At 44.2% G+C, this 27,434-nt stretch overlaps 1 protein-coding gene across 1 annotated transcript in view; it reads left to right on the forward strand.

Moving 5' to 3' along the window:
- LOC119144153 (CUB and sushi domain-containing protein 1-like) overlaps positions 1 to 14,841 on the forward strand; it is an 82,644-nt gene extending 67,803 nt beyond the window's left edge. The window contains exons 4-8 of the mRNA XM_037379108.1: positions 6,785 to 6,970; positions 8,049 to 8,071; positions 13,412 to 13,486; positions 13,891 to 14,065; positions 14,775 to 14,841. Of these exons, the coding sequence (XP_037235005.1) occupies positions 6,785 to 6,970; positions 8,049 to 8,071; positions 13,412 to 13,486; positions 13,891 to 14,065; positions 14,775 to 14,841 (526 nt within the window). The remainder of the gene's footprint in view (positions 1 to 6,784; positions 6,971 to 8,048; positions 8,072 to 13,411; positions 13,487 to 13,890; positions 14,066 to 14,774) is intronic.
- The last annotated feature ends 12,593 nt before the right edge of the window (positions 14,842 to 27,434 follow it).

Raw genomic sequence — 27,434 nt, forward strand, 5'->3', positions numbered from 1 at the left:
ATGGCTTTTCTCCCAGACAGATAGCAGCTGTTCCTGGCAGAGGCTGCCGTGGGATCCATGCCAATTAAATCTCTGTTACTCTCTCTGTCCAACACAAGCGAAATCCATTGATATTGAGCAGACAGCATGAAACAAACTAAATTAACAATCCTTCTCCCTCCTCCAAATTCTTGACTGAGCACAGTATTTTATAACATCAGATGCTTTTCACAGGACCGTTGCATGGTTGTACTGTATATTCTGTACATAAATTTTAGAAGTCACGTAATTGGTTCACTACTACTGTACAGCTTGTTATAAGCCATTTCTGTGACCTTGGCTAATTCAGTTCCTACTTCTCTTGTTTTGCCTGTGGAGGATGCGAGTTCCATGGGGACACAGCAGGTTGTGCCATTGCCGTTTGCTCACGGCCTGTAGCCATGGGGTCTGTTGCGATGGACCATCTAGATTGTATTAGGAATTGCTCATATGATGGAGGTTTTTTATGATAATTTTGCAATGTTTTCTTAAATACAGTCGATTCAGCAAGTCAAATGACTTCTGCAGGTGTTGAATTTTCAAGGGCTGAGATCTGGGTTTAGTGCTGTGATTTGCATGATAAAATGATACTGGCAACAACCCGGTTGTCAGTGTTTTCCAACATCCATCAAGACTTCTTTTTTCTTCAAAACCCACTCACGGCTTTGAGTACTTGGGGCTAATAAATACTGCAACAACAGCATCCAGCCCTTTCTTCCTCTTGAAGCTAATACCATAATGTCTTTGACAAGAACGATACAGCACAGAAGTAAAGGTTTTGATCTTTCTTAAGATGAAAGTGTTGCACGTGACGACCGTAGGCTGGCCAGTCCTGAGAACAAATGCCCCGTTTATCAGTGGAGGTGATGTGCAGAGAGCAAAAATAAAGCAATACCAGCAGATGCCCAGCAAAGCCCCGTGTGTTGGGATTTCTGAAGGACAAACTGGTCCTTTCTAGGGCCAGATGAGGGCCGGAGTACACCCCAGCGAGGGGTGGCCTCTTATCCGAGTAGTCAGCGGGCATCACTGGTGACTGGGTTAACCGAACTGTGAGTATCTTGCTGGCTAAAGGTGGGAGTACAGCAGCAGGTGGCATTTAAAATGAACTTGTTTTCCTTTTCTGAAAGCTTTCACCAAGGGGATGCCTGAAGTAGCTACTACTGAGTTATTGGATATGCTGGCACGTTAAGGTGGATGCCAGAGCCCTTGCTTTGCTGGTGAGAATGTGCCACTTGATCCTCAGAAACAAGTATTTACTTGGATCGAATGCTAGGAATTCTCTCAGCAACCAACTATTCTGTTCACCAGCTCCTTGAAAATGGATTTTTTTAAATAATTCACCAGAAAGGATAGGGACAGGCTTATTTTATGCTCTTCTGCTCCAATTATTCAGTTGCTTGCTAAGTAAATAGACCTGATGCTGCATGTGCCTTTTCACAACACCGCTGTTGACAGGAGGAGCTAAAGCCGTTAATGTGGGCTTGGGAAAGAAAGTGTTGGGGTGAGCAAAGAGAGAAAACAAGTCTCATTTCTTCCCTTGCTTTGTTGACTGCACGTTACTGAAGGGGCTTTCTTGTCTCGGCAGCTGGATTACAATAAAGCTCAAGCATCAGTCGATCAGTGAACGCAATCTCAGAGCATCCCGCACAGTTGAAGGAGGGAACTCCTTTTCTTTCTGCAGAGGTGATGGGAGCAAGGCAGAACTCAGTGCAAAAATGGGAACTGACTTCACAATTAGTTGCCGTAGCTGGTAGCTGGCATCTCTCACAGGGCTTCCGACATCCCAGCCAAATAAGTATTTATTACTTCGTAGGTCTCTCACTGAATAGCGTGGTATAAAATGACAACGTCAAACCAAGTTAAGGATCTGCTTCATTATGAGAGATTTCCCTGCAATAATACTATATATTATACTTCTGTAGTCACTGTGGAAATTACCAGGGGGACCACTCTGCACAAACAACTGCTTCTTCAACATCATCATTACTGAATCTTTGCTCCCTCATAAAAATTCCTCTCAGCGATTCCACAGATAATCTTTTTTGTTGCCTGTCTTTTATTTATTAGCGTAGCCGAGCAGTGACAGTGCTGCCGTTCTGGAGAGGAGGAAGGAGGTCTGGAAAAGACTGGCTTTTTATAAGGGCAGGATTGATGTACTTGGGGGAGAAGGGAAGAGGGAGCTGGGGTGAGAGGAGCCTTCATGCCTGATGCTACGTGGAACCCAGCTGGGTCACAGGTGAGTGGAAAGGGCTGATGTGGTTGATGGCATTGGTAAATTGTGAGGAGTTCCTGAAATGTTCAGCATTCACATGCTGAACTGATCTATTCTTCAGCCCCTCATCTCTGGGCGAATACAGTTCTACACCTAGAAGAAGCTGGGGAGAGAAATATTTTGTATACTATACAAAATACAGGAAGCATGAGAACAAATAAATCTGTGTGTATATAAGACTCTTCCAGAACAAGGTCTTACCACAGGCTCGTCTAGACTTTTAAGCAGCTTGCACACGAATAAAAAAAAAAAACAAAACAAAAAAACCCCACACACACCAAAAAACCAACAACACAAACCACCTGATTGGGGCTTGGGGACCTGGGCTCTGGGCCATCAGCCTGGTGTGTCACCTTGGCTGCTTCCCCTTTTGGTGCTATAGGTAATTATATACTGAACTCTTCTGTGTAAAAGAGAGAGATTTACCGATGGGCTATCTGGGGAAGATAGAGCTTCTGCAGATGGAATGAACCAAGTGTGGCAGCAGCTCGGGGAGAGGAGAGGCAAGGAAAGGAGAGGAGGGCTGGCTTGTCCCTCCCGGTGGCTCAGAGCCAGCTCCTCGGCATTAGCAGCACGCAGTCCTCAGGGATTTATACTTTTTTATTAGCCAGTTGATTAATTGCTCCCATATCTTTGTCCTCCTCTTCACTAAACGCTGCGGAGGGGCGAGGGTACAGGCAGCGTGGTAAGGGGCTGCTGTGCAGCCACCGAATAGATCTGCCTCAGTTTTGCTTCCCCAAACCGAGCACAATCCTCCCAGCAGCACCCGCCCCACCAGAACCTACAAACCACAAATTGTGCTTTAGCATTGTATTTCTTTTTAATGCACACTACACGTTTCTCGTACAGGAATCCAAGTCCCACAGCCCCCTGTTGTGCGTGGACCACAGCACAGTATGCATACGTACACACACCGGTAGCATCTCTGCTATTAAGACATCTGCCAGAGCAATGCAGCCTCCCGGAGTGCCCCCCCCCCCCCCCCTAAACAACTTGATGATATTGACACAATTTTTGTGATGAAGGAAATGGTTACAAATCCAAGAAAGATCACGAAAGAGCCACCCTCCCCTTCCCCAGCCTGTGCCTTGTCGGATCCCCAGCAAGAGTGATACCCCGAGACTGGTGGGGCAGGTTCGGCTGAAGGTGGGGACGGCTGTGCCCCCTCCAAGCCACCAGGCACGCTTGGCTGTAGTGTTGCTACCCCTTCGCAGGGCTGGCGAGCGCAGTATTTCTCCACGCCCCCAACCCCCACCGCCCCCTTTTTTTTAAAAAGAAAAACTAAAAAACATCTATTAGTACATTTGTCCCTGCAGCTGCGTGCAAGATGGGGGAAAAAAATGCAGTCCGCTAAAGCCACATTCAGGAACTTAATTCTCTTGGTAATGATGCTTATATCCTACGGACAACAAAATTAACTCCAACATGACAGCAAAGCTTTAAAAAAAAAAAAACCAAAAACAACACAAAAAAACTCGAATATCCCCCCCCGCCCTTCTCGGCCAGAACCTGCTTCGCCGTTTCCCTTTTGACAGCCAAAGAGCAGCCCCTCGCCCCGACCCGCCCGTCCTGCCCGCGGAGCTGGGGGTGCCCAGCAGCCCGAGCGCCCCCCTCCAGCCCTGCCCCCACCCCCCTTCGCTCCCCGGGCGGGCGGGGCAGCCCGGGCGGGGCGGGGCCGCTCCAGCAGCCCGGCTCGCCCAGCCGTGCACTAGCCAAGGCGGCGCCTCCACTCGCCGCCCATCCCCCTGCCCGAGTGTTTGGCATTTGCTGCAAAACCCCCTTCTTCAGTCTTGTTCCGGTTGCCTTCAATGAGCTTATCTGACAGCTCAAAACCAAATTATATCGAGGGCTTGCAAATCTGCCCCTCCACCCCCACATCAATCTCCTTTCTCACTCACTTTCCCTGTGTCCCCTCTGCATTTCAATCCTTCCAGTGCCTACATCGTGCACCGATGCCAAGAGCCAAGGCGACCAGGGCTGTTACATGACAGAGTTGCTTCATGTCCGTTTAAACTGCAGTATCCTATTCAAAGAGACCTTATTGTTCAAAGGCACAGATCCAAATATAAAAGGATCGGAGAACAGGGTACCACACTTCACGGCTCCATCCATTGGCTTTCCCTTATACAGCTATTCGCCTCCAAGCATCCCCCCCATCCCCCTGAATTTGCATTCAGCTGAAGATGCGACTTGGTTGCTGCACACCCGCACAGTATCGGCTGAGCCAAAGTCAGCTAGCCCTGCATCAAGAACAATCCACAGGCATCGTAAAGTCATTGAGGAGATACAAACCCACTTTATTCCTGGTTAACAAAATCATATCTATTTCAAATCAAGGGTTTCCTCCCAAGTAAGTTTCCTTCTCAAAACCACTAAGTTTCAGGGTCTAACTCCCTCCAAAAAATACTGCATTTGTTTGTTAAATGGACAAGACCGATGACTACAGCAGAAACCATCACTCCAATCGCCCGCTGCTTCGATTACAACCCATCTCCAACGGGGAAGCGCGCGCAGGTTCTGGTCAACAGGCCATTTCTAACCCCTACCGCTCACTTTGCTTTTCACCTTGCAAAACTACCTCTCTACTACAAGAGAAATCTTGTCTTCAGCGCAGGCACCCACCAGGAGACAAATTCTGCTCTGCAATGCCACCCGCAGTCAGAGCCCGCGCTGAAAGGAGTCCGCTGCCTTCAGACTTCACGGCCTTCCACCTCTCTGCAGACACTTAGCCAACATTTTGATACTCCATTTATCACACAGCACCTCACCCTCCATGCCAGAAGAGTCTGATCTGTTTTGCGATTCCTCCAAAACAAAACAACAGCGATTGCAGCATCCCCGAATTTCAGTTTAATCCACGGAGCCCAGAGCAATTCACAGGTCTGAACCAAGTCTTCACAGTACCTTCCTGGAGAAAGGGAAACAGACTCGGACAAAAATCAAGGACTTACTAAACAGAGTGCCAAAACCTGGTTTTCCCTCAAGTTTTGACACAAAGCCACATCCACGGGGCTCTTTCTCTCTCCCTCCTCTCTCCTACATGCATCACGCTCCAAAGAATGCGGACAGTACCCTGGCTGCTCGCAAATACAACCACTCTGGTGATAGGAGGAACCGTAGAAGGTATTCACACTGGGGAGCATCATCGCATTCCCTAAAATTCTAAGTACCACAATTAGTACTTTGGTATGGGGGAAAAAAACCCCAAAACGTCCTACTGAATGCCCCACAATTTATTTGGTTTATTCTCTTAATCATGTATTATCACTATTGGGGGGGGAAAGAGCATTTACCCAGGCATAACCATGAGTCGAGAGAGAGGTAGCTATGAATACTACCTCTATCAGCAAGAAACTGCAGTCACTATTTCACTTACATGACAGGAGAGTCCAGCTCTGGATTATCTGAAAGGAGATCAGTACAGAGCCAAGATCTTAGTGTACAGAGTAATGATTTTGGTAGCAAAGAATTCAATACACAGCTGTTATATCTGAAGGTTTGCACCTCCCTTATATTTAACATGTCTTGTATTTTCATACCTGAATCGAGTTTTATAGCCCAGCACCCAAAATGCCTCAGAGGATGCTGAAAAGAAACAGTACACAGAGCAAAATTCTATAGCCCTGACGCTGAAAAAATATGCAAGCTCCAAAACTGAAAACGAGCTTATTTTCCACGGCAGTGGAAGGGCTTACAAGGTGGCAAGACGTATTTTTGCCCTCCATGACAGTGGGGCAGAAGTGCCACCGTGCTTCTGGAAGCATGGAAACGCTCATGACTAGAAACACTGCAGCAGCAGCAGCGCTGCGGGCCCAGCTAAGCAGGCTTTGTGCCGCTCGCCGCGAGCGATGGCGGATCTGGAGTGGGCCATGAAGAGTTTCAGGGCCACAAATCGCTCGAGCAGACATGGAACGTGTCGCTAGATGGGCCTCGGACAGGGATGTAGCTCCTCCTTTTGGGGCTGTGGAAAAGCAAGAGTAAATGGGCAGGGCCACCCCTCCTGCCTGTACTACCTCCCGCACACAAAGCCCCTGCCCCTCATCTGGTGTCACTGAAAGACGAGGGACCGAGGGCAGGAGGAGGCAGAAGGCCCAGAGGGACAGTGCTGGGTGCACTCCACAGGGCTCGGCCGCCGGCAGACACCCGGGAAGCGGCACAGAGCCCAGCCACGGGGAGGCAGGGACAGCTGCCTGAAGATGACCCGAGTTCTTTAGAGATTGACGCGGGGGAAGGCTCCCAACCGTGTGGAAGGCCGCACCGCTGCCGTTTCCATGCCTGCTGCTGGGAGCCCAGTGGCCGTTGCCACCTGTCACCCTGCCCTGCTGCCAGGCCCCGCGGTTGCCATGGCTCTTCGTTACCAACACAAACCGCCTCCTCCAGGGAGACAGACCATGGGTGAGCACCCAGAGCCCGCAAGATGCTCCCCGGTACGAACATGGCTCCAACTCCAGTCATCATATCTGAGGGTCAGCTCCCCCTGGGACCTGTCCCTAGGCACACCTGGATCCATGAGGACACTCCCCCGGACAGCCTGGACGAGGCCTGCCACGAGATCTGGAAACGGGTTCAACTGCTCGCTGACAGGCTGCACGCGCCGGTGCTGGTGCCGCCGCTGCAGCACATCCTCTGCTCCGAGCTGTCTGCGACCTTTCAAAAACACCGCATCGACTCCCTGAGCAGGTAAGGGACCTTCAAGCATCGCCCAAGCTCTAGCAAAGGCGGCTGCTGCTTCCCTTTTCACACCTTCCCAAACTACACTCCTGTAACCCGTCGAATTGAAAGCCCGGGGCGCAGGGTACACCAACTGCTGTCTGACAGCCTCCCAATGAGGCAAATTATTCCCACTTTTTCCACGATATTTTTTTTTTTTCCCCAAGAAAATTTCTTTGCCCATGAAGTCCGACTACTTCAAATTCTGAAGCACCCTAAGTGGCTGCTGCATTTGCTTCCCCACAACATTTTAAAGAAAAAACAACCGTACACACATCAAAATATTTACAGGGAAGTGAAAGCAGCATTCAAAAAGAGCAAAATCGAAAATTAAAGTGTTGTAAGGAAGCTACTGTAAACAGCTGATCTTTACAAAGAAAGGCTGGATTTCGCACAGAAAAATTTATGCCAAGTCATGTTTCACAGGACAAATAACAGTCAGAGAAGGAAGCAGGCTCTTCAGATTAATAGGATAATATTTACTCTATGCTCCCAAAAGAGAAAAAGTAAAATTCATAAATCCAGCAAACAATCAGCAAGCATTAGTACATGTCCAGCTCTTAAAGTCCAAACAAAACACCATGCGAACCTGGCCCGTCTTGCTTGGTACACAAAAGCGTCAACAGTTATTCCAGCTTTTTGAAAAATAACCTCACACTTGAGGAAACTGATGATTTTACAGACGAAGACACCAAGGCACAGAAGGGGAATTACCTAACACTACGTCAGGTAGAAACCTAGGAATTACATCTTGGACTCCTGGCTCCTTTCCTTTTTCCTCCATGTCTTAAAGAAGCTAAAATCGTAAGAGAGGAAAACCAGCTGAATCAAGAATAACCAGTGAAGCCCAAGGAGTTGCCTATAGCAGTAGATGAAATTATACAGCCGAGATATCTTTACAATTAGCACATGCTCAGTTAACCACATATTTTGGTCCTGCCAGCTGCTAAGAAGTCTTAGGAAAAAAGGCACTACACACACCACTGAGGAACTATGAACTACTAACAATCTTAACTACATTCTTCAGCAACGTATTTTACTCTTACAGGAATATAGATCTGGTCTTCAGCAGTAAGTCTACTGCAGCAAGGCCAGCCTAACGGACATGATTTCTAGCCCACTCAACCTGCAATTACCCTGAAGCCAGTGCAACTGGGCAGAGCCAGCAGATGAAAATAGTTTCCTTTTTGCTGCTTTAGCGGGAGGGTGTGAACTTTAGGACCCCCGGAATGAAGGCAGCAGCCAAGACGCAACTACAAGGACCTGAGACAAGCTCAGCAACTTCAGTTGAGACGAAATTAAAAAGGCTGCAAAGTCCAGTGGTTAAAGGACTATCTCTGGGTTCAAAGTAACGATCCTCTACTCCTTGTTCATCTGCTGATCTACTGAGCTGAGTTACCTCTGGCAATTCATCTGGCCATTTCTCAGCAACGTTTTGCTGTAATTAGCTAGCAGGCTCTTCAGGACAGAAGTACTCTCTGCACACACACTCGTACAGCAGAGGACATTAGGGTCTTTGAGCAACTGGGATCAGAGTCATTGAACCTTCCAACAACAGCCAAACTGAAGTGCTAAAACCAAATTACTGTACAGAACTCAATGAACTGCTTTAAAATGGAAGCAGTTCAGGTGAGACAGCCCCAGGTCTGGGTTTTACCTTTGAGGTAGAAGCTTCCATACCCTACCTCGGCTACCTCTAGTAATAGTCCTGAAAGACTTACAGAAAGACCGATTGAGAAAAGCCTTTCCGTATATACCAACTGTCAATAAAAGGTGTTACCCAATTCACCAGCTGCCATAGCATCAGTGGCCAAAATGATACCACATGACCTTGCTCAGTTTAGCAATCCTTAATTATTTTAAAATATTGACTTATGCAAATTGCTATTATGCTCATTTGAAAATGTATCTGGAATCTTTTGAACAAACAACAAGTTTCACCTTCCTGGTTTCATTCTGGAGCATCTGGATACAGAAGAGCAAGTTATTAAGAACACCCAGAGCAGGTGGTGACATGAGGAACCTCGTTTGTTGAGGGGTCACTATTTACCACATAAGGAGCTTACAATCTTCCAGGAGAAGAGGACAAGCTTCATAGGCAAGCATCAGAGCTAGCAACACGACATGCAGCATCTTCAAACACATTCAAATACAGGGGCTCCAATAACCTAACATGTAAGTCCAAGAGAGAGACAAGGAGCATAGTAGCCACCTCAACTTTAAGTCTCTCTAACTACAGTCAGAGCACAAATATCAACAGGTTCTGCAAGGCAGCAAGAGTGGAGCCAAAAAAACCCGCGAGATTTGAGCAGTACAAGATTTGAGTGAGAAGCTGCAGAATCAAGGCTGCAGCCTGTGAAGCCATCAGAGACAGGAATCCCACTGAAAGAGGAGGCAAAAACTTGTGTGAAATAAGCTGTAGTCAGAAATAGCCTAACGATTTTCTGTTTTCATATCTACAGTATAAATCTGTTGAGGTTTTTGGTAAAGAGAGTATCTATGTTCTTTAAAAATAGGAGGGAAGCAGCACCATACTAATTATAGTAATCCTATGATTAGAGATAATTAGATACATTTACAATTTAGAATTTCCTAATTTTAGCTGTTTGTGAACCATCTATGTATCTATATAGTGTCTGCACAAAGCATCAGTCTTTTCTCAAACTAAGAGGAGTAAAGTGATAATAAAGTTATTGAACATAGCTGGATGTGAAAGGGCAAACTGGAATTTAAAGCAGAGTTTTGAGTAGGTGACCACAATCGGCACTGATCAGTATTTTGGGCAGGTAACCATTACAGGTACTTAGGTGTGCCTTAAAAGAAGACAAAATTGTTCAGCTCTGACAGCAGCCCCACAGTAAGGTCCCAGAGGACCTTGGGGGGCTACAGAGGTGCCTTGTGATGCACCCTACAATTACACCATCTGACAGTCTTATCTCCCTGTATCAAAAATGGTTGACGAGTTACAAATACAACACCCAGCTCTGTTAAAGCCTTACAGGGGATAAGGGAATCGTAACGACCAGTCAGTCCAAGGAAACTCAGGCCCTCACCCTGCAAAGATTTAAGGCTCCACTGAGTCTTGAAGGTTGAAAATAGCTGGAACCTGGAGAACAAACAAGGTCTCTCCCATTAGGGACACTGGGATACAAGGCACAAACCAGAAAACTGTTTTCCACATCCAGAATCGTTGGGTTAATTTTACAGTGTTTGACAAACAACATGAAAACCACCACAGGGCTTAACTGTGCAGGTAAGGCTTCTCCACAAACTGTTGTGAGGGAACTTAGTTATTACCAGCTGCTCTAATGCAATGGCAGAGGAAGCCTTTTAGTTCTGCCTTGTGGCAAGTGTAACCCACCTCGAAGCTTGTTTACTTCATTCACACCCAGTGCCTGCAAAGAATCACCTTGTTTGACACAAAAAACCCTTAGATTTTTGTTTACAATCAAAATATATTCTGACCCACAAATATTTTTAAGCATATATTCTATAATGATTCTTTGCACACCTATAATGCTATCATCCAGCTTTGCTTTAGTCATTCTTGGATAAACGCATTAACTAAGTTAAGATATTTCCCCTCCCCCCTTTATGTGGTTCTTGGAAAAGAACAGTATCAAAGCTGAAATTAGGAAATTTTATTCTGGTTAAGAAGGAATACTTGAGTTTTACATAGAACACTAATGAGATAGGAATGCGGGGTTTAGGAGGAGTCAAGAGCAGCAGAGCTCAATCTTAAATCAAACCTCTTTTAACAGCAGCCATCTTCTATCTTCTTACAGCAACTACTTGCCAGATGAACCAGAGGGACTCAAAAGTATACGCAAAGCAACGATTGGAAACAGAGAAAGGGAGATGAAATTAAGAGCTCTCTGCAATGCTCAGCTTTCTGCTAAACCCATGATCCCCAGCCTTCTGCGTTCAGTAAATTCCCAGAAGAATTCCAAGGGGCTGGAGGGTGGCAGCGTGACAGGCGCTCACAGCGTGGAGGGCAGCAAGCTGGAGTTGCCATTTCTACTGAAACACACAGACTCTGCCAAGGTGCAGACAATCAGGTAACAGCTGAGGAAACAAAGGAAGCGAAGCAGTTGATACAGAACAGCACGTCCAGCTCTGCCAACAGTAGTACAACTGTGTCATTAACAACAGCAGCACAAAGTCAAGCTCCAGGACAGAAGCAGCAGCTCCTACCATCTGCTGAGATTTGCTCCAAAACAGATTCTGATGCAGTCACAAAGAATCCAGGTATGGAGCTGGGCATGGTCCTTGAACATCAGCTGGGAGCCACGGGAAAACCCAAGCGTAAACTCAAAGCTGTTGAAAAGCACGTGGCAGGAGCTGGTCCGGCATCACTGCATCGTTTGCTCGATGGTGATGTCCTTTCCAAGCCCTGTGTAAGAGACCGAACTAATCCTCTCCATTCAAGAATTCCCGTGTTACACTAGGATGTTGGTATCTCCCCTCTAACTAGCACCTACCCAATGTCCTTCTCACATGCGGGAATACAAGTACATATAGGAAGGTCATGACCATTTCTGTTTGGTCAGTATTTTCTAGGAGCTGGGGTTTTGGGTTTGGGGTGTGGGGGGGTTGCGTTGTTGGGGTTTTGGGGGTTCTTTAGGTTTTGAGTAGTTGGGGGTTTTGGCAGGGTGGTGTGTTTTTTTGTAGCATCATGATTTTTGGGTTCTGTTTGTGAGACATTTAAAAAGAACCTGATTTTCACAGAGTATTCGTAACTACGTTCCTTGAAGGATATCTTAGAACAGACAAAAGCAATGGTATATTCAGATCTCCTGTTTAAATTTATAGATTAGATTTATCTGTCTGGAGACTTAAGATAAGGATACTACAACAGAGAATAAGCTGATTGTTATCTCAGAGTTTTGAACTAGGGGCAAAGGTTCTTGTTCTGGTCTTACAGTTTCATTCATTCTTACGGCTCAGGTAATTAGCTTTATTCCAGGCCCTGTGGGTCAAGAGTTTAACGGCCCTACAAGTGAATTTGAACTGCTAATTGTTGAGTTTGGGTTGCTGCGGTACAGAACTACAGCCTGCAAAAGTAACCGGTATCTTAAACAGATTTTGCTTTACAGGCAAATCACATCCTCTTAATTGCAAATGTTCTACAGAATGCGTGTTTCTTAATATCTTTAACCTTGTTTTGTTTTGCAGTAACTACTACAGCACTGGATAAAAAAAAAAAAAAAAATGCTGAACGCAATGCAAGTACTTCAGGCTTTTCTACTACTTCACTGACCACAGCATCACATCAGCTGGCGCAGCAGAGCCTGAGCTTCCCTCCATTTTCCATCTTTACCAACCACTCAAACTTTTTTCCACAGTTTCAGGTAACATAAAATGGACCCTCATTTTGTGAGAAGATAGTAGAACACCCCCAGGTCTATATTGACAGACACAGGGCACCACCTGCTCCTATTTTGACAGCTGCTTTCTGATTTGTAGGGTAGAGCAAGAAACCAGATTGCTATTCTACTACAGTAAGTTACACTAAGTGGCTTTGGGGTCACAAACAAAGCTTTAACAGGACACGTAGTGTAGTCCTCTGAGATGGCTGTGATGGTATCAAAGGATGGTGTATTATTGACACAGATACTGAATGCTGATCTCTCTTAGGCTTCATTAGTTTCCATTTTTATCTTGTACTTACAAATATTTTATCTTGTATTTACAAATATTTTGACATAATAACTTAGGACAAATGCTTAATGTCACTCCCTGTTTACAGACTGCGATACTACTTTCTTAGTCTAGTGAAACAGGACCGCACAGCAAAGTAAAAAAGCCAACTAAGATCAGGAAGAAGCCCAATACTCCAGTTGAAAGAAATAAAAGAATGAATACTGGGAAAGCCACGTAGCCATGGTTTTCTATGGGCTATGCTCCCCTAGTTTCCTTTGCGTCCACTAAAAAAAGCAATCCACAAAACTGTACCAGAAACAAAGCTATGGTTCTATAGCAGGACTCAGTTCATCCTACAGGCTGTCAAAAGTTGTCAGCAGCCTGCTATAAAAAAAGAAAGAGGGTGGAGACACACAACCCAGAGCACAGGCGTTTTGCTGGGCTGAGCTCCCTCGGAAGTTTACAGTCCAAGAATTTTCCCTTTTTCCATTATGTCAAGGATTAGTTAGCACAACAGATACTTACTTAGCATAGCAAAAACACATGAATTTTTCCCCGGGCAGAACAGAGCTACAGAGTGGAAAGCAGATTCCTATTGCAGAGGTCTCAGATTAAGGAGACAAAGAGAAGTTCGCCCAAAGCTAAGAAATACTTATCTCAACCTGGTTTCTTTGAGCATAACATACCCCTAAAAAGCTTACACAAAAGTAATTAATGGACCAATTCAGACTGTTTTAAAAAAAATCATGCTTTACGTATGCTTAACAGGGTCCACATCACCAGAGCACAAGGATGCCATGTCAGCAAGCTCCGCACTCTTTCCTTGGATGGTATTCAAGACAGGTGTGTTTAAATGGTTATGAATATGCTTTAATTTGCAGAACACAGATGCTAAGCACAATAGATTAGTCAGAGCAGTTTGTCAAGTGCCCAGATTGACATTGGTGCCACTGCAAAAATAGATTTGGGGACAAGATGCTGAACCGGTATAAAGTTCATACAGCGTGCTGGAGCACCGTGCACTCCCAAGAGCTCAGGAGATGGCCTTGAGCCTCTAACTGAAAACATTGATTGCTTACACTCCAGTTTTGTACAAAATTGGCAGAGACCACTGTGTGTGTCTGAAAAAAACATTTTCAACAACTCCAGTTTCCATTTATGGGGCTACGACCTTGTCAGTATTCCCGTCCCACCTTTTTTGTTTTGTTTTTTGTTTTAAATCGATGTTATTTCTTTTTCCTCCCCAGGTAGCTCTATACAGCCCACAGCACGTTTTCCAGCCACCTTACACTCCAATGTTGAACTACATCCACCTGGTTATCCATACCAGCAGATGACCTTACCAGCAACATCCAGCAACATCCAGGATCTACCACCAATGGCAGGCAATGGGATCCAGAATCCATTTTCTCTTTCCTATGGGTATGGCGATGCAGATTTGCTTTCTGGTTTTTTCAGTACTTTAAGGAGAGTTAAGGACAGTGAACCTGCGTGAGGCTAAAGACTTACTCAGCAGTGGCTTTCCCAGTTACATTCTCACCAAATTCCAAATCTGAACAAAATACAAGATTTTACTATAAGGTCTAAATTCTAAAATTTTGGTACAAAACCAAGGTAATTAGTTTTGGGTGAATGAAGCTGAAACACTGTGCTATACGAGATGCCACCTACAACTTCCAATCAATATTATGGATCAAAAGTATAAACACCCTTAACTTAAAAAGGAAACGCTTCAACAGGCTAGAAACCAAAATATTCTAACACTGTCAGAATGAAACTAAAGGATTCATTTTGATACCTTCTTATGAAAACTGTAGTTCAAATCAACATATTCCGAGGTTGCTAAAATAATGGCAAAATCTGGTAAAATGATCTCTGGAGATTCAAGTTCTATATATCATCTTCTGTTCAATGCTTATGGGATAGACAGGAATAGCACATACTTCCCCCCTAGATCACCTTCCCAGAAACCAGATTACACATTAAAAAAAAAAAAACCAACCAACCAACCAAAAAAAAAAAAAACCCCAGCATATAAATGCTTCCAAGAGCTCCATTATTAGGAAGAACAATTAATTTGAAGTTAGATGTAATCTCCTGAAGCTTGACTAACTTACATTTTCTGTTTTAGGTTTAGTTCTGTACCTGGAGGATCTGCGACAACTAACCTCAACTACCTTCCAGCAAGTGCTACGTAAAATTTTAAGTGAACAGAGTTTTCCTATCCTAGCATTCAGAGGAAGACCTACTGTCTATTTATTATAGGTTCTATGGTCCTATACAGATTTCATGTTTTGCCCGATGTGAACATTCCCATCTAGAATAATCCCCTATGATTTATAGGGTAAGAAACAGCTGCATGACAATTCAACTGAAATATTTTTTTTTTTAGGATGACAGAATAAGAAGGGGCTTTTTTTGTTTTGGAAGACTGAGACAAATAATAAAAAATGTTTATATACGACAAATGCCGCCCAAGTTGCTTTGAATTGAGTGTTGGTGCAGTAAAGATGGTTGATAGAAGAGTCTTGGCCACAAATTTCAGAGATACTAACTTCAGTTGTATATTCAAAGTGAGATTAACAGCTGAGTGGTGCAGCTCCATGCATGACATGTTCCTGTCTTATTACCTCAAACTCTTAACGCTAATCCAGATGCTAATTTGACTCTTAATAGTAAAGAAGATCAAGCCATATAGCTTGTATGGAGAATCCTGCTTAACTATATTCCCTTGGTTATTTAACTCAGGAATTTCAAGGCTCTAACTTTTGACAAGGAGCCTTTGCCCCTGCAAAACAGCTTCTGCTTTGTCTGGAGCCTGCACCCTTCCTGCGAAGGGAGAGCAGCAAGGAGTCTCTAGAGAATGGCTGTGGCCATCTGTCTGCTCCATTTCAGCCACACTTTGCTGGTTTGGAAGTAGAAGAGTGATTAGACAGGATTCTACAGCCTGCATGATACACGTCAGAACAAATTATCACAAAAGTCTCTCCCAGCCTTAAAACTAGTGAATAAGGTGCCAAGCCACAAAGATCTGACAGTTTGCAATCATCCAGCCCTACACCCAGCAGTATGCGAGTCAGTCTGCTTTTACATTCAAGGAGACGTATTTACACTTTGCTTAAGAAGGATATTGCACCCATACAAGTCAAGATTTGAAACTAACTCTACACCGCTTAACAAAAGCCTGGGTATTTCACAAATAGTTATAGGTCCTAAGAAATACAAAGCACCACGCATTCCTGGAGGAGCCAAGAGGACCAAATACGCTTAACCTCTGTGGGCAAAGCTCTTTCTAAGAGGACAGGCTTGAATAGCAGCTCACAATACAAGCAAAAAATGGAGCACACGTCCATTCACCGAGCTTTAGACTTGGCCCCAGATACATAAATACCAGCTTTTTTTCCTCTCCTGGTAAATAACAATAGTCCTGTCACTTTTAAAAAATTAGCTCCTCCTTCCCTTTAATTGTATTTAATGTAAATAATACAACCTAGTTGTATAGACTTAGCTGTAGCTAGTAAAGAATTCACAGGGTACGTTTACTCCCTATAAGGTTGTTAAGCAATTTTACAGCGATCCTTCAGGTGACACTTTGCACATTATAACTAGTCTGCTCCTCAGTGTTCCTCTTTCCACACTGCATCAACATCTATTTTGGGTTACCCAGATGGCCGAGGTGATCTAGGATAATTTGTAATAAGAAATTCATACCTTGGCAAGATGTGCCAACTAGCCCTGTTTTCTCTACGTACTGCTGTAGGCCAAAATTTCAACTAAGAAAAGCCAGACAAGCAATTAGGAACCTCTAGTGTTTCCACAAAGCATCAACGTTCTTCACTCTCCTTGCCTTGTGGGTAAGGTGACAGGCTGACAACATAACACAGTCTGAAAGACTGTTAAAGTAATACCAAGGCAGACAGAAGAAATCAAAGCCAAAGCCCGTGTATTGCTTACGAACTCCCAGCACTACCAGCAACAACGATCTTACAGTCCAATGCATCTCATACCCGAAGAAAAGGGGACGCTAGTACAGAGACCACCTATATCTTTCCACCAACACTCGATTTGTTGGAGATAAGCAATCTGGGCCAGACATACCACTACTGTACCACAGTTCAGTCTAGAAATCAGGGAACTGAAGATTAGCCAAGATGCAAAAATGAGCTACCTCCAGAGTCCCGTCAGGAATGGGGGCTGTAAGATCATCAAGGCACAAGCGGTGTAAACCACAGCTGCATCCCTCTGTCAGTAACGCTAGCACAGTAAGGCAGACTGCATCGTTTTTCTACCCAAAATGCTTGTTTTCAGCCCAGAATCAAAGATATTCAACGAAGATGCTTGTCAATATTTTTATTTCTTCCTCATTACGCAAGAAGTGGCTGTGGGCCCCATGTATAGCTGCAGAAGTATTCCAGTTTTCAAGAGCTTTTTGCTCCTACTTGGAAATCCACTGTTCCGGCCTTTCACAGCACACTTCTCCCAAACCTCTAGAAGAGATCGGAAAGGAAATTATCCCCATTTTGCAAACAAAAAAGCTGAATTCTGGGAAGTAAGAGCTCAAAGATTTCATCCATGCAGTTTAAGGACACTAGCTACAGGCAGTCAAACAGATACTCAGGAACACAAACCAGAATCTAGAGGGCACAAAATTCACGTATACTTGACCCTTTTTGCAACACCTTTCCAGGACATACCGCTACTACTTGATGTCATATGCAACTTTCCAGCCAAACCCTTATTTCTTCCATAACTTAGTCCTGAGTTCGTCCCGAGTTCCTGTTGCAACACTACGTATCTTCTACCATAGCTGTTACAGGCTTCCTTTCAAAAAGAATTTTACAGAACAATATAATTATTTACTTAGGTTTTTCAAACCCTAAACTTGGATCAGAATTTGCTTTGGCTAAAGTCAGGTATGTTCTGCCCCAGTAAATTCCCTTTCTCTTAAGTAAAATAGAAGCTTAGATTTTCCTACAGTTAAATCCACTGGCTGTTTTTCTCCCATATTCCTAATGCAATTAGCATAACGAGATAAAGGAATCAAGTCCTTTTCCTTTTTTCTTCCTTTATAAAAGGACTAATGACAAACCGGGAATCAGAATCTGTATTGAATTACATTTGCCACAAAAGAGTTCATTAAGTAATAGCACATAATAAGAATCGCCTGTCAGCTTGAAGGATAGACCAAATCCACTTAACGAAAAAGCTGGTTATTTTCTAGAGCCCTCTATAGCTCAAACAGTCAATATGAGCAAGGAGAAGGACTGAGAAAAGGGGAAGTTAGGAACGTTTCAGATACCAGCATGCTAAGCCAATTTCAAGACCCTTGTCTTAGACGCAGTTGTAGCATGACCGAAGTAAGATTATGCCCACGGTAGCCCCGTTTCTCCCTCATTATAGCGGTTGCAATAGCTCTTTTCCCAGGAAAAGGATGATGAGGCTAAGGGTGTGACAGACCATGAGATGCTTCAGCAGCCAGAGTATCATCAGGGGACCTGAATATCTACCTCACTCCAACATATCAAATGGTCCGTGATGATGATGATGGGAGCGGGGCTGCATTTTCTGCCCCCAGCTTCCATGCACAAGGCTGAAGCAGCACTACTATATCCTAGTGGAGGAGCATCGCTGCTCCCAGCCTCGCCAACCAGGAATCCCAAATATAAAGGCTCTTCTGACTTGCAGAGTCTGTGCTCTCAGCAGCAACTCTGGGAAGAGAGAGCAGAAGGATCAGTGTTAGTCCTTTGCTCTAAACAAGCCATATTGGCTCCTGACAGAAAACGTGCCTCCCTTTCTGCATCCAGCTCACTTGCTGAGTAACCAAAATCCAGGCAAACCATCTGCACTGCCTTGGCTCAAGGGATTTGTTCCAAGATCCTTCAAGTCTCGTAACACGGCACTTAAGAGGAAGATTACTCCAGGTAACATTCAGTGCCACAGAGAGAGCTCGTTGGGAGTAAAGGTCATCCGTAACACGGCATTGCTATGAACCTACGGTGCCCTTCTTGCATGTGTTTAACACAAGTCTCAGAAGAGCAACCCCGCTTCAAAAGGGTCAGTTCAATTTTATTCTCGTTGACTCTTCACCATTTACAGATTTAGTCCAAGACACATTCTTAGTGGTCCTATTCTTCCACATATCCACAAAAGTTGTAGACAGCAGATTTACACAGGGCTTTAATAAATCTCAGAGCAGAATAGATGTAGAAGCCCTGTTGTGGCCTCTACTCAACTGGACCCTTCTCAGGCAATTAACCAACCCAAACTAGTTATGAATGTCAAAAATAATCTGCTATGCTGTTCTATCTTTGAAAGCCTCACGTTGCAACACAGCGAGGATGGAAACTCCAGGCCCAGCATGGTGATGGTGGAGTCCGCCTAGCCGCACCTCTGGTCCAGGCAGACCTTCAGAGCTTTACCAGACCTGAAAGTACAGTGAGCATGGATCTGCCACCGCTCCTTACCAAACTCCTACCTGGATTATTACCAGGAGCTGCTCCCATGTCCTAAGCCAGCCTTACTGCTTTTGAACCAAGTCCCAACACAAGCTTCATACAGCTTTTCAAAGAACTGACATATACAGGCAAATGCTGCCCTAAGAAAGATAATTTCAAGACTGATCATGCCTATACGAGTCAGAAACCCAGGGCCTAGCTGAGCATGCTGTTTCCCCTCCTTCTCTTTCTTTAGCATCAGTCTCCTCAAAAGTGTTTTCAAATAGTCTAAGCTTACCTGACGTCCTTTAAAAATCTGAAGACTCATGTTCAACTTCTATTGATCCCAATTACTTACAGATGGGATGACAGTGAAAATGGAAACCTTGTATCTGGGGTTGTAAAAACTTCTTATCTATCTGCTGCTATTATTTTGCTTAATCATAGCAAAATAGAATTCCTCTCTTTTGCCCTAGGTCATCTTCCCTCACTGTAAAGGGGGAAGTGAACCGTTTTTGCAATTTGTATTACTTTACAAAAACTCTGTATCATGAAAGTATTTGTTTACACATACAATAACTGGCATTGATTTTTAGTATGCAAAACCACATCAGCATTATCAGATTCTCTAGAACCTGGCTGTGTTCATTACCGGCCAGAAGCCATTGCCGTCACTGACTTCAGACACAGTTTTTCCCCTTTCAAACATGCCCTTGTATTGCCCTGCTGATCAGATTTGCAGAACGCCCCACTGACTAATAAAAAGGTGTGCTGAAGATCACCTCCCTCCTGGGTAAAAATCCTACCCTTGCTGCTCTGCTAAAGACAGAATCAACTGGAGGATGCAACAGACGTTTGTAGGAGCCGCAGATACCCGGAGCTGCAATACTATTTTGGAGGCAGAACCATCTCCATCTGCAGGCACAAAAACAGCCTCTCTCTTGCTTTGCTTCTTCCAAAAGCCTCACACAGCTTGTGCTGCTACCACTGCAGTTTCACCCAAGTAATTTAGTCCAGCTACGCAAAAAACCTTTACAAAATTAGCTTGCATGGTCCCAAGTCCATTAAACTTAAGATAATGTGAGGAAGGGGGATTGATTGAATAGCTATTAATCAAAGGAGGGGTTTTATTCTTGTGGTGTCATAAACTGCAGAAATAGAGCTCTAGCAGTTTATTAAATTACAGGAATGCCAAGAAAAATAGATAGGCAAAAATGTATTATTAAAGCTATCTGTTACATTTTATATGTAGCTTGCAGAAGAGAATTAAAAAGTTTTCTACTGTATAAAATTTCTGTTTAAAAGGAGAAAAAACCAAAATAGATTCTGTCACTGATAGAGAATACAATTATTCTAGGCTAAAAAGTTTTTTCTTTTGCTAACGTGTGAGATTACCGTAGTTCAGAGCCTACGGGAGAGGAAGGGGGATAATTCCAAGATAAGAAACCGTCTCTAAGCTTAAAAGCTCACATGAATTAGCTAAGAAAGAATATCAAAAACCCAGATGTCTCATACAGGCAGGCCCGTCTTTGAGGGCGAAAGCTCTCTGGCTAGCACACCTTGTCAGCGCTCCACCACCACCCTCACAGCCTGGGCTCACCGCAGCACCCAAGTCTAGCAGATGCTACTAAAGCAGCAGAGTACCAGGCTGCCTACGGACTGCAGCAGCAGGTCACAGGTCAGCAGCGGTGTCTAGAGGAGGGGGGAACTTGGCCAGAAACCCCTGCCCTGCACCAAGATGCAGCCCATCCCAAGAACTAGGAGATGCATTACTAGCATCTCCAAGGCCAGACAGCTCGTGTGAAACCTTACATGAAGAACGTCGCTGCTCACTATCCACCCTTTCAGCAGGGACAGCCGCCTTCTGCTTAGCCTCTTCAGCTGTTTCTACCTCTTAATTAACAGGTCAAGAAGCATCCCTCTGCATAGCCCCAGGCCCACCAGAATCCAACACTACCTCATTTTTTATTATTCTCCCACCGTCCTACTTCCTCTCAATCGCCAAGACTTCCCTGTGATTCCGCATAAGCACACCCATCCCAGCTTTTGCAAGCTGCCAATTGATGCGCGTTATCTGGATGGAAAGCTTCCACAGAAAATGCCCAAATACTGCTGATGAACTGAATTTCTTTCCTCTGGGAACAAGACTCAAGAACGCTACCAAGAGATACTGTGCTGCGATTTAACATGTGGCATGTCTAGCATGTAGCAAATAAACGTGAAATTCTGAACCCGTACCCTTAAGAATGCCACAAGCAGTAAGGCTTACGTGTTTGAGATGGCTCATTTATGTTGATGAACCAGAAGCCAGTTTCCACGTGACATTCCTTCAGTCTCTCAGCTGTGCTTTATATACTGTGCTCAAAAAAACTGTCTTGCAAAGACAGACATTGATAAGTACATTGTACTATAGGATCTCTGGTAGGGAGCAGACTACATGAAGTCTGTATTTATCAATTTAACAGCAATTGCATGGGGGGTGTCTATGCTATTCACCAGGTAAATCCATCTGGCAGAACGCTATGGTTAGGCACAGCCCAAGGTTAGGAGAAACATAGTTAGGAACAAATCCAATGTGCTGGCATGTGGATTTAATCTCCTCTTCATACACCTCTCAAAACATGGCCCTGTTAATCTTTCACAGATGCTTCTGCAAAAGCAGAGCTCATCAGGAATGAAGTGTCTTATTGAACACCCACTCCTCTCTCACCTCTGAGAGCAGATTTTGTCTCCTGGGATGAAGGAAGTATCCTGCTGAGGAAGCGAGCAGCAGGAAGCAGTCTCTATATATTTTAACGTTTCACACTGGGCTTTCCTGTTCTTTTTGGCATGATCTACGGTGCTCTCTGCTTCAGCATTCAGACAGACACAGAACGTAAGGCTAGAAGAAAACTACAAAGGTCCCTTAGTCCATCTCCTACCCTAAGGCAGGATCAATGTTACATGAAACTTCTGCCTAGATGATGTATACATGGTTGACACAGGTAGAGCTGACCCTGCCTTGGGCGAAGAGATTGACTAGATAGTTTATTGCACATAGAAGCTATTCATGTTTATATGGCATGTCTTCTTAACAAAAGGAGAGAGACTACCAAAAAGGAGACCAACTGTTCACCGAAGCATCCCTTTCCAAACATTCACTGCCATTGCTATTAGACTTTACCGCCCATGTGACTGTTCAGACCAACTTCTACCCTCTCTGTGCAATTTCCCCCCACAGGTCTTGTAATCTGCCTGTTTACGGAACAGTTAACTAAACTAGGCACACATCCTCCCACAAGCATTTTACCAAAGGCTGCAATTAATTGGGGAACACTGGCTTGGTTTGGGGGCTTTTTAAAATTAAAACAAGACTAGGTATTTTTCTTAAAGGGAACTCAGTTAGGGATTAATAGTTCAGTGGTTTGTCCACCTATTTCCTATAGCATCTTCTGTAATAGAAATAGTAGGTTTCTAATTCAAGCCCTACTTTTCATGCAGAATTCAGTGCTCTCAATACACCCCTAATGCTCTTGTTTTCGCTAGTTCATTTGTTCAAATGGAAGCAGATGAATTTCAGTTGAAAGCTTACTACCAGCTTCACTTCAGACTCCTGGCCCATAAAGAAAGATTTTGATGCCACCTTCTTGCATTGATGAGAAACTGTTAGAACTTTCTTGCCACTGGTTATGAAGAACCTGGCATGGATTCCAAAGAATGAAGAGGGGAAGGAGGGTTTTTTAATCATGGGCACTTAAGCATTCCAGTTCTCTGCACATCTTCACAGATACTGGCACGGCTCAGGGATAGGGAGACGTACTGCAGTACTCCCGGATTTGTTCTGGCAGAAACCGCTACGTTACTCTTCCCAAGCCAGGAAATTGCCTTTGTCACAAAGTCTTTCCCAAGACTTCAGCTAGCACACAACACTAACGCAAACACACAACTCCGAAGTGACATAAACCTATACAGGCTGCAGGCACTCTTCCAAGCCCTCTCTGCTCTTTAGCTTTCTCTCCAGAGCTCTTTAACTCCATGATCTCTTTCCTTGCTAAAATTGCTCATACACAGGTTTACTCCAGCAGCTCACTGTAACACCCATGCGTTCTAACACATTGTAAACGGATTGCAACAGACTGCATCACACCTTTAGTAGCAGTAGGAGGCTGAAGGGCTGACTGTCTCAGCTTCTCTCCCCCAGCTCACCCCTCCGTTGTGCTCAGCACAGGATCCACGCCTGTTCCAAGACTTCCCTTCCAGGGCCTGGAATTGAAAAATTGAAAAGTTTGGCTACACGTGAAAAAGAACTAGCTCAGACTGCTAATAATTCTTAACGTACACATCAGTAAGATATTAGTTTTACAGTAAAGCACAAGCCTCGAGGAGCAAAAAAGCTTCACGAGACAGTGTGACATCACTGTAGGCAATGGAACGGTAAGCTCAGAAAAAACCAGGTCAGCTGGTCTTGCCACTTTACCTCTGTGGGCTTTTTTTTAACCATTCTATACAATCTGTTACCACTCATCCTCTTCCAGTGGATGCGTTCTGCCACTCACTTGTGTGTGCTTAAAACTGAGATTCAGGAGGTGGGTGCGTTCCGTTACTACCCTGCCTCAGTAAGATATCTTACGTATTACACAAGTAACTGATAAATGCTCACTTGCTGCTCTGGCTGTGCTTCACCATTTGTACGCTACCAAATTAATCCTGTTAGGAAGTATAATATTCAGAGCATTTATTCCTTACTTCCTTTCATTTGTATAAATACGTTGCTCTGCCATGTTTTCTAATTGCTTAACATCTGTTAGAAGGAAGCAAAAAATAAACACATTATGGCAAGAACAAACTGTAATACCCTTTTACAAAGTGAAAGCGTAGAAATGTTTTATAGAGTGGGCTGAGCAAACCAAGAATACCAAAGCCAGAAACGCAAGAGTCATCCACCCCATCAAGTGAGGAAAAGCCTTTGTGATCAAGATGCCCCACACTAAGACAATTAGAGTCACTCAGTTCAATTTTACATTTGATTAAAGTGTTCATTTACTAAAAGTGGTGTTTGGCCAAAACCTAGTACATGTGAACACAGGAAAGTCTGAAAGAAACATCTTCCTAGCAGCATCCCGAGCACTTATTTAGCATGTGGGAACTCCTCAGGTCCCTGTGCCAGCACCCACTTACCAAGTTGAACATTGAAGGGTACGCTGCCAGTTTAGGGCCAAGTGGTGACACTGGCTTCATTTACAACCACCTAAAGCCCCCTTCGATTCACACGGACTTGAGTAGCTATTTACATCATCCACAAAAGCTAGGGACAAACAAGAGCTACAAAGCCGTACGGGTATCCTACAGCACAATTGCCATAAGCGTCAGGACGCTTCTGAATTCAGGTTTGGGCCTAGCTTTGGTCTTCCGTTTACAGGCTTGCTGAAACAACCTCTTAGTGAACCCTAGCCTAACAGAGATACAGCTTATACTAGTAAAAACAATCACGGTAAGTGGCTAGATCCTTCTGCCAGAAAGAACAGAACAGTTAGGTCTTAATTAACTTGATTTTGTCAGGATAAGAAATACTGCTACAATCTTTCCTTTGCTCCAGCCTGTATTACCTTCTGTTTGAAGAGGAAAACCAAAGCCTAATTTTACCCTAATATACTGTTAACTCCCAAGGTGTAACCTGAACCTGCTGTACATCACCTTGCCACATTTCAATGTCATTCTGACAGAGCTTGACAATGCAGGTTATGATTTATTGTGTGATTTCATGAATGACTATTTATTAACCACAGGCACAGAGTCCTGTAAATAGCATTCGGTTTTTTGAGCTTTCTTTTTTAACATGACTTCTCTGCTACATCCATTCTTTGCCTCACTCTCAGAAGCATGCAGTTATCAACGCGTTGGGAACTAAATGTGTGCAAATGAAGAATTTCTTGACTTAGTACTTTTCCCTTCATATTTTGTAAGCTGAAGTCGAGCCATTCGCTGAGATAGAAAGCATCTTGTAAAAATGGGAGGGGGGGGGGGGGGGGGAGTGGGGACATCACTTCCAAAAGATATTCACTGAAATTGCCACTCATGGAGCCTGCTACTCTTCGAAAAGCTAGGAGGGGAACAGGAAAAATATAGGTGTGGGTCAAGTCAGCTCAGACAGTGGCAATTTTAGACTCTACACCTCCTACACATTCTCAGACACACACAAACTCTTGCAGTCCCAACACAGGATTCATTACGCTAGGACAGTCACCCTCCAGCTTCAGGACAGCTCACATGCATGCCTTCCCTCCCCTTGATCACAGCAGCAGGCGATGGGCAGACGCATTTACCAGAGGATGCCTCTCTGGGATATCCCTCCACTAAAGCTGCCACTAGGGACTCCTGTGCTCCGCACAGCAAATTTTGTCCTTTCCTCCCCATCCCCCCACCACTGATGCTGGTCTTGGCAGAGGCAGGCATCTTTTCAGTACATTTACCAGTACTTTAAAATTAAACGGGCGTTTTCCCCGGACTGTGAGCTCTGCTAACTTATTCCATACAAATTCAATAACAAAAGCTTCCAGCGTCTGTTTCCTATGAAGAAGTACGTTAGTAGTTCCAGTGTATCAAACACTTACAGTCACCACAAGCAATTCACCCCACAGCAGAAAACAACCCTATCCACAAGCTTTGAGGAGATCTTGAGAGGCTTACGTAGCAAAGAATTCAGATGTTAATGACCCACATCTGTTTATGTTTGACTTCACTCAAAAGACGGCAGCACCCCTGATCAAAGCACAGCCTCACAGGTTTTTTTTTCATGTGTGTATAGTGAAGAACACACAGCTTAGGCACTTCTGCTCTCTCTGCATGACTTACAGTGCAGCAAAAACCAAGGAATTTTCTTCCACGGTGAACTGACTTGGTTGGCGCAAGCCTTACAGAAGGACGATTGCAGGAGCAGGTAAGACCGGACCCTTCAGCTACCAGCCTTAGCACCATTTAGCTGATATATTGTACATTAGTAAGTCCATAATAAGCCTATAGATACACATCTGGAGTCAGTCGTTTTGCTCTGGTGTAAATTACAAATACCTCCACTAACTCCCGGAGTTACATCAAAGCAAGAGGTAAATAAGGCCCTCACCATGTTCCCTCTAAGGACAGCCTGCCCATCACGGGTTGGTTAATGCACTTTGCTGCTAGTTCTGGGCTGTTCGCCATCAGTAGCAATTGGATTGCAAGAAAGGCAGATATCTGGTTCCAAATGACATTTTATCAATATCTGTCTGTTTACAGGTGTCTGTCATAACCTTCAGATACACTTAAATAACTCATTCATCCAAGCATTGAACATATGCTGAGAAGATTCATCAAGCAAATGCAAAACTACTGCTCAAGTTTTTGCCTTCTAGAAAAGTGTTACCTTCTCTTGCCTGAACCTGAGTGATAGCATGGCCAAGTCTTCACAGAGTCAGAGGGGCTGGTGAAGCAGATATTCACCCCAGAAATAGGTTTGCTGCTGGTTTTGGGGTGGTTTGGGTGGGTGTTGGGTTTGTTTTTTTTTTTTCCCTATTTTCAGCAGGAATTGTTATTAAAGGTTTCAAAAAGAAAAAAAATCCACTTTCCTGGAGAGCTCATTTTTTCTTTACAAGACAGGATGATGTTTAGATTCACACCAGCTACTGCAGTACCCTGTGAACACTGTAGCTCAGTTCCACTACATGCCCACTGCAACGTAAGGCGAAATAACAACATCTATTCCATATAACACCTCAGTATTTCATCTTTTCTGGACTGTGATACAGCAGGACAAACCTATGAAAATTCAGAGCCAAACATTTTAGCCTCCCCTGAACCGGAGAGTTAGACCTACTGGTCCCCAGCCTGTTCAAAGACCTAGTGAACCTCTCAACACACCTGCAACTGAACTTCTACTCCAAACTTCAAGTTTTAAAATAGCTCTCAAGCCAGGGCAACCTACACAGCAAGGCCTTATTTTGTAAATTAAGCTGGAAGTGATTTGCAGTTCCTTAGTCCTTCTAACTGTTCTGACTGCAGGAATGCTGCATGCTCCTGTAAAATACACAGCAATTCTTCCACCCTTTAGTTATTCTCAGTCTAATATACAAGTCAGGGAGAATGGCATGAATCAAACCTAGTAGTACCAAGTCGTTCATAGCATTAGCACCTTTACAGCCAATAATCAGAGCGGTTTTACACAAGAGTTAAATGTTAAGTAGGTAAAACAAGGTCCAAGCCTTCATCTGCACATCTAAGCCTTCCTTTGAATCATGTAAATCCTGTGGTACTCAAACCGTTAATCACCTCAAGCCTTTAACCCTCGGAGACAGAAAAAGCACCATCACCTCCACTCTAAAATTAAACACCAAACCGCACAGAAC

The sequence above is a fragment of the Falco rusticolus genome, chromosome 3, assembly GCF_015220075.1.
Source record: "Falco rusticolus isolate bFalRus1 chromosome 3, bFalRus1.pri, whole genome shotgun sequence".
Lineage (NCBI taxonomy): Eukaryota > Metazoa > Chordata > Aves > Falconiformes > Falconidae > Falco > Falco rusticolus.